Below are 8,311 nucleotides of genomic sequence, written 5' to 3' on the forward strand. Positions count from 1 at the left end.
GGGCAAGTGGAGGTTGGTAGATACAGAATCTGAAGCCGGCTCCAGGCTCCAAGCCGTCAGCACAGAGCCTGACTCGGTGCTCGAACTCATGAACCGCGAGGTCCTGACCTGAGCCAAAGTCGGATGCTTAACTGACTGAGCCACCCAGGCACCCGCCCTGTCTTCTCTTTTTTACTTCTCATTTACTCCTAAACATTTTGTGTGTCGCCATCACCATACTAGAACTATTCTTCCAAGATCAACAGTGACTTCAGTGTACTTAACCCAGCTCACCGTTTCAGTCCTGTCTGCCTCAGAGCTTTTTCTTCTGCCTGGAATTCTTTTCTTTTCTACCTAGACCTGGTTCATTCCTGTGACTTTCCCAGGAAACACTGCTAGTCATTCCCCAAAGCCCCAGACCACAAGGCTCCCTGGTTACAAAGTTTGACAGCACCCTTTGCTTTTCCTTGGTAGCTCTTGTAACAAATGTAGTTTGATAATTACTTAAAAAAAATTTTTTTTAATGTTTATTTTTGAGAGAGAGAGGGAGCACGTGTGCGTGAGAGGCAGAGAGAGAGAGAGGGAGACACTGAATCTGAAGCAGGCTTCAGGCTCTGAGCTGTCAGCACACCTTGACGCTGGGCTCAAACCCATGAACTGAGATCATGACCTGAGTCAAAGTCAGAGGCTTAACTGACTGAGTCACCCAGGTGCCCCAATAATTACATTTATAATCATTTGTTCAACCTCAGTCTAGGCCACATGGTGCTGTGGGGTTGGGATTGTATCGAGTTTCCTTGAATCTGTAGTACCATAGTGGCTATCACGTAGTGGGTACAGACTTTATACCCCCCTTATGTTGAAAACACAAAATCTCCCCCACCCCACTCAGATTTCAAGACCACATCCCTATGGCACATGCACCAGAGTTATTTTCATTCCACTATGAGCTACCTTATTAGTGCTCTTACTTCTGAACCTCCAGAGAGCTCTGCTTTGTTTTTTGTGACGCTCCTACAACCTTGAATTCAATTCTCATTGTTCTGTGAGTGATTACTAATGTATTCCTTTTATTAAGGTTATCAACATGGATTATGGAATGGAAGACAAGAATCCTATTGATCATGTTCGCTTCTATTGTAAGAGTGACCTCAGCAAAGCAGTCAGGATTACTAAAGATCAGGTAACTACTTGGGCAAAATAAATATACTGTGGTGGCATTTGGCAAATTTATGATAAATCTGCATTTTACATGCAGGTTAGGTCCTAAAGTCAATGTGTACAGTAAAAAAAAATTATTTTTGAAATTAAAGTATATCTGATTTTTGTGTAAATCATCTTAACAGCCAGTTTTTCCTGTTTGCTAAACATAGATGAAAGCACTGTTTTTGGTTTGGTGGCTAGGTTATAAGTCTGATGGGAAAGGAGTGTTGTATGGTTGACATCATGTAAGTTCAATGTGTTTATTTGCATATCTTCTAATGAGAATCTGATCTACGTATAATTACATAATACAAACTTTTTTTAGTCTTAATAATATAAAATTGTGGGACATTTTGCAATATGACAACTATCTTCAATTCTTTTCTTTGGATGACAGTTGGGATAAGACAGCAAAACAATGTGGTATTTTTTTGTTGTTGTTTTGTTGTTTTTTTTTTAATTTTTTTTTTTTAACATTTATTTATTTTTGAGACAGAGAGAGAGAGAGAGAGCATGAACAGGGGAGGGTCAGAGACAGAGGGAGACACAGAATCTGAAACAGGCTCCAGGCTCTGAGCTGTCAGCACAGAGCCCAACGCGGAGCTCGAACCCACGGACCGCGAGATCATGACCTGGGCCGAAGTCGGACGCTTAGCCGACTGAGCCACCCAGGCGCCCCTGTGGTGTTTTTAACATAACATGAAAAATGGAGCTTAGGTTGAGGTGCCTGATTTGCTCAGTCATTGGAGTGTGCGACTCTTTTTTTTTCTTTTTCTTTTTTTTTGTTTTTAAGTTTTTAATGTTTATTTATTTTTGAAACAAACAGAGACAGTGTGAGTGGGAGAGGGCAGAGAAAGAGGGAGACACAGAATCTGAAACAGGCTCCAGGCTCTGAGCTGTCAGCACAGAGCTCGACACAGGGCTCGAACTCATGAACTGGGAGATCATGACCTGAACTGAAGCCGGATGCTTAACCAACTGAGCTACCCAGGCGCCCCTGGAGTGTGCAACTCTTGATCTTGGGGTCACGAGTTCAAACCCCACGTTGGGTGCAGTTTACTTAAAATCTTAAAAAAAAAAAAAGAATGAAGCTTAGGAACAGCTGAGCTCTCTTCAATGTGTGAATTCAAGATGACAGTGAAATCTTTTGTTCTTTGAAAAGGTTTCAGAGCTTTTGCCAGAGAGGTTTGCAGAGCAGCTAATTCGCGTATACTGCAAGAAGACTGATGCAAAGAGCTTGTTTGCTGCACACCAGTACTTTGTTCATTGGTGCTTAATCAGAAACTTCACCAAGCCACAGGTACGTAGTTTGTTGTTCACGTACTTTGCACAATTTCCTGTTTTTAATTAATAACCTAAAGAGATCCTTACTTTCCTCTGAAAAGTTCTCATTTAAATGATAGCATTTAGGGGCGCCCGGCTGGCTCAGTTGGTGGAGCGTGAGTTCAAGCTGGTCAGTTGGTCAGTTGGTCATGAGTTCAAGCCCCACATTGGGTGTAGAAATTACTTAAAAATAAAATCTTTAGGGGTGCCTGGCTGGCTCTGTCGGTTGAGCATCCATCTCTTGATATTGGCTCAGGTCATGATCTCAGGTTCATGGGTTTGAGCCCCACGTCCGGCTCTGCACTGACAGCATGGAGCCTGCTTGGGATTCTCTGTCTCCCTCTCTCTCTACCCACCCCTCTCGCATGCTCACACTCTCTCTTTCTGTCTCTCAAAAAAAATAAATAAATAAACATTTTAATTAATTAATTAAATAATTTAAAAAATCTTTAGGGGCACCTGGGTGGCTCAGTCAGTTAAGCATCTGACTCTTGGTTTCAGCTCAAGTCATGATCTCATGTTTCATGAGTTCAAGCCCTGGGGTGGGCTCTGTGGTGACCCCATGGAGTCTGCTTGGGATTCTCTCTCTCCATCTCTCTGCCCGTCTCCTGCTCACACACACACACACACACACACACACACACACATTCTCTCTCTTTCTCTCTCTCTCTCTCTCTCAAAAATAAATAAACATTAAGGAAGAAAACTCCAGCAGCAGATGGATTGGAACTAGGAGAGACTAGAATTAGAGAGACCAAAAGCTATTGAAGTTCAGCCATGTGGCGATAACTACTTTAAAACTAGATACATTCATTCCTTGAATGAGGTTTTCGCTAGGTCCTATGTTAGGTAGCAGAGATGGAACAGTATCTAAGACAGACATAGTTCCACGGATCACACTCTGTTAATAGACGCACAAGTAAATAACATTTACAGTGGTGTGGTAAGTGCTTTGGGGCGGGGCACAGTGTGTACAGAGTCTTAGATGAGCCAAAAGAAGAAGGATTTAAGCCACACTTGGTTGGTTGGTAAAAGCTTATTTTAAGAAGGATTTAGAAGGTGAGACCTGAAGGATGGATGAGGAGTCACCTGGGTAAAGGGGGTGAAGGGGGGAGGCCAGAAGATGATCAAGAACATAGTGCATTCAGGGAGGGGTCCATGGGATCTTGCATAGTCTTGTGGGCCAAGAGCAATGGAAGCCATTGAAGTGTTTTAAGCACAAGAGTGACATTCAAGTTTGTAGTTATAAAATTCACTAAAGTCGAAACTAGAATGGGTAGAAATAAGGATCCTTGGTAGAAATAGAGATGAATTTGAAGGCAAATAATGTTGACCTTGTACTATGAGATCTTCCAGATAGGAGTATCGTGGCAATTAAATGGCCACTTTTAGTAGCTCTATCAAGTCAGATCCAGAGTAGTTTGACAAATTTAATAGCGGAGACAAGATACAGAAGCTTTGGCAGAGCTAAATGAGCAGAGAATAGTGAGACAACAGCAGGAAGCTGCTACCACCTCTGGGGGTGGAGGTGGGAGCCCAGGTCTTGGGGCCACCCGCAGAAGCTAGAACCACAGAAGAGTCACGGCCACTGCTGCCAGTGCCAGGAGGGTTCAGGGGAGTAATACCCTCACTTCTCTGTCCTCCTCCCTTCCAGTCTTCCACCTGTGCCCCCCTTTGGCCAAACCTAACCAAAAGCCAGTAGGCAGGGGACCTGGGAAACGTACTTTATAAGAGGAGGTCCTGTTAAGGTAGCTCAGTCGGCTAAGTGTCTGACTTTGGCTCGCGTCATGATCTCGCGGTTTGTGAGTTCAAGCCCCGCATCAGGCTCTGTGCTGACAGCTCCCTCTGTCTCTGGCCCTCCCCCCTTCATGCTCTGTCTCTCTCTCTCTCTCAAAAATAAATAAGCATTAAAAAAAAAAGCAGATCCTGTTACATAGAGTAGAGCAGCAGAAAGGTGAAAAGTGGATCTGAGAGCACAGGTGCAAATGAAGAGCATGTATTCTACCACAGACATTATATTCCTAGTGCAGTAAAGGCTCTCAGAGTTCCTGAACCCTCATACACCCTGAGAGAATCTATGCACAAGTTCAAGAACAGTTTAGGATAGTCAGGTCTTAGAGGGCCTTCTTAGACTCATTTCTTTCAAGTCATAGTGTCACTTCACTTTGAGGTCATTCCTCATTTTGGGTGGAATCTATGCTGATGGGCCAAAGTTATAACTTTGCAGGAAAAAGTTCAAGTTCTGCACATATAAATTGCCCTTACCCCCCCTTAAAAAATTTTTTTTTTATCGTTTATTCATTTTCAAGAGAGACAGAGCGTGAGTGGGGCAGGGGCAGAGAGAGAGGGAGACACAGAATCCGAAGCAGGCTCCAGGGTCTGAGCCATCAGCCCAGAACCCGACGCGGGGCTCAAACTCATGGACTGCAAGATCATGACCTGAGCTGAAGTAGGACACTTAGACACCCCTGTCCTTCCCCCTTTTGGGCCTCTTGTAGACCAGGACCATCTACTGCAGAGGGGAATAAGCAAGAGAGGAGCAGGGACCCAGTGAAGTCCCTCTTTCCTGGAAAAACCAAGTTTGTGTTTCATGAAAGTGTATGAAGGGAGAGGGTCATAGAATGGGGGAGGGTGTTGCTTTTGGTCATCTTTGAAAAGAATAGGTCTGTTAGCTTTTTCTACAAAGGCTCTTACCTGCTTAGGACTGCGGTGTTTCTAATTGGACCTAAGCACAGGGCATATATATAATTTGGGGTTTCCCAAGAGTACATTCGTCTAGAAGCAATCTGTCTGCAAGACAAGGATATGTGTACCTGAGGATTTCCTCAAAATTATGAAAACTGGATTTTATTTGTTCCTGGTTTTTCTTTTCTTGACAGGATAGTGATGTTGTGGCCCCACTTATAACACCTCGAAAAGAGGAGTGGAAGAACCCGGATTCAGCCCAGAGCCCAGATCACTTACAAAAAGTGTCCAAATTTAAAACCCGGCTTTTTCCAGATGACTCTGTGTGAATGTTTGCAACCGATAGTTTACATAAAGTCCTCTTCCCCATCCCCCAACAGTATTAGCTAATTTAGGAAATTCGGTCATGAACTCTACAAATTTGTGACAACGAGTGCTTTTTACATTTTGAATGTACACCCATGCTGAAGCTAAGTAATTTTTATCCGAAGAAACAAAAAGGTGTTAGACAGCTCTGGCTGTACATGCTATATGGAAAGCATGACCTTGCCTATTTTAACATTAACTAAAGCCTCTCTTCTTTGTAGTCTATTCTCTTAGAATAATATTTTTTTTATGTACTCTGAACTCTTATGACATAATGATTGTTTTTTGGTTTTTTTTTAAAGTTTGGAAATGAGATAAAGTGCACATTGAAGTGTGAAGTTGGGATTGTCATAAACAGCCATGGTTAAGAACAAAACATAAAATCCTAGCCCCTTGAGGAGGTACCCATCACCTTGAATTTGAGGAAAATTCTTCTTACGTGATCTAAATATTAGTGAAAGACCTTCCCTCACCCTTTTAGCCAGGTTGGACTAGACAGTAGATGAGGGTGACAAGTGAGTTCCACCTCTTGGGTGAGAGTCCTGATTAATTTATTAGAAATATCTGAGGGCTCTGGCCCCCTCTGAAATGGGACATAAGACTGCCTCTCAGGAGACCCCTACCCCCAGTGGCAGAGGGATTCCCCCAAACCAGGCTATTCTCTGGGTCAGTTGCATGCAGCTCCAGACCCGGGCGGTTTCTTCGTCCTGATTACTCACTACCGATGTCCCGAGGTCTTTTTCACCATCACTGCTCAGCCTGGAAAAGGCTCCCCTCCGGCCTTCTCTCTGAATTTCCCTTGTGAGCTGATCAAAGGTTGTCACAGGAGCCTTTCTGAGGGCTACTCAGAGCTGGGACTTTGTTGTTGCTGGCTCAATGTGCATGTTACGAATTTCAGAGCAAAGACTGAGCTGCTTGGGATGAGATGAGTGATTATCCCCAGAATTCCAGGTCCCCCTTTGTAGCCCAGTATACCCCACGCTCGTTCTTTACCTCCTGTGCACCACTGTGGTTGAGCGAGTCTGTGCAGAGGGCACCCATCCCCACCTCCATATACACACAATTGCCAGTTCTGCAGAAATTCACCAGGGGTAAAATCTGGAGTTAGAACCAATGCTGGTGGTAGCCAGAGGGTCCTGTAGATGCAGAGCAGTGGGGAATGGGAGTCAAAGTCCTTAACATCTTATGCTATAGACACTCCCTTACAAAAGCCTCCATGGCAGCCTGGTTTTGGGGGGCCAGCCCTGGCTCCGGGCAAGAGTACAGCACTTAGAGTGCTGTAACCTTCCGCTCTGTAACCAGGTTCTGTTCTGTTGACCCTAGGGTGAAAAGTATTAGGAATGTCTGCCATTCTGTATTACCACCACCACCCTCCTCCACCCCCCAGCAGATGATCAAGAGTTGACCCTCATTCATAGGAGAATAATTAAAACCCTTCCCAGCTCCTCCACCATAGTGCTGTGTAGGTGGGGATATGCGGACATGTGGGCTCCCAGAAGCACAAGTGAAATCAGCCCTGGTACTGGGTCACATCTGTTTTGGCCAAGGTACCCCTAAAACATTCAGTGGGGGAGAACTATAGGGCTCAGACTTAGTGTACCCAGATCCAAGGTCAAGAATGTAATGTTTTTCTGCTAAGATTGTTTTATTTCTGCAACTCTTACCTTTAAATCATTGTGGTTTACTCTGGAATTTTTTTAGTTTCAATATTGTATCATTTTGCTGAGAAATAACTTGAATCTATTTTGTTTGCATCCTTTACATATAAGTCAGCTGCACTTTATGCTCTTTGCAACTGTTTTAATTATCAGAACCATGTGCTATTTACAAGATTAAATTTTTCTTAAGAAGCGCCTTCACTATTTGTATAAAAACTGAGGTTTTAACAACTTAACCTCTAGAGTTACTGAACTTTTGTCACCTTGAGAATGTTAAGTAAGAACTGCAAGTTTAAATGACTGATTACTTCATTTGGGTGAGGGAAACAGATGCAATAAAGCTTCATGAATGTATCTTCATCTTGAAACCAAAGGTGTTTTCCTTCATGACATTCTCTTATGTGCCCAGTTTGGACCCTTTTGTACGAAGGAAATGTGTCTAGGAATCTACCCAAATGTTTCAACACTGTGTTGGGTTTGCAAGAGAGGGGATGATATTTAACAGGGCTTATGTCATCTGGCTTTCTGGCAGGAGGAAGAAATATGGATGTTTCTTCTTCTTCTTCTTCTTCTTTTTTAATCTTTATTTATTTATTTATTTTTGGGACAGAGAGAGAGAGAGAGAGAGAGAGAGAGAGAGAGAGAGCATGAACGGGGGAGGGGCAGAGAGAGAGGGAGACACAGAATCGGAAGCAGGCTCCAGGCTCTGAGCCATCAGCCCAGAGCCTGACTCGGGGCTTGAACTCACGGACCGCGAGATCGTGACCTGGCTGAAGTCGGACGCTTAACCGACTGCGCCACCCAGGCACCCCATAATCTTTATTTATTTTTGAGAGAGACAGACAGAGTGCGAGTGGGGGAGGGGCAGAGAGAGACGGAGACACAGAATCCAAAGCAGGCTCCAGCCTCTGAGCTGTTAGCACAGAGCCAGAAGCAAGGCTCAAACCCACAAACGGTGAGGCCGTGACCTGAGCTGAAGTCGGACGTTTAACCAGCTGAGCCACCCAGGTGCTCCTGGATGTTTCTTCATTTACTGAGCTCTTGGGACAGGAAACGTATCTTTCCTCCTTTTTCACCTGCCCCAGAGATTCAACTTC

General features: G+C 44.1%; 1 protein-coding gene across 4 annotated transcripts in view; it reads left to right on the forward strand.

Annotated features, from left to right (window-relative positions):
- Positions 1–8,311, forward strand: part of SAMHD1 (SAM and HD domain containing deoxynucleoside triphosphate triphosphohydrolase 1) — a 55,717-nt gene that overhangs the window by 39,075 nt on the left and 8,331 nt on the right. For 3 of the 4 annotated variants that reach the window (XM_045053652.1, XR_006595203.1, XR_002154558.3), the window contains exons 14-15: positions 1,058–1,162; positions 2,345–2,482. In XM_045053652.1, coding sequence (XP_044909587.1) covers positions 1,058–1,162; positions 2,345–2,482 — 243 coding nt within the window. Of the gene's footprint in view, positions 1–1,057; positions 1,163–2,344; positions 2,483–5,384; positions 7,569–8,311 lie in introns of those variants that run through there. The other variant, XM_003983547.5, reaches the window with a different exon arrangement.

Source organism: Felis catus, chromosome A3 (genome assembly GCF_018350175.1).
Source record: "Felis catus isolate Fca126 chromosome A3, F.catus_Fca126_mat1.0, whole genome shotgun sequence".
Taxonomy (NCBI): domain Eukaryota; kingdom Metazoa; phylum Chordata; class Mammalia; order Carnivora; family Felidae; genus Felis; species Felis catus.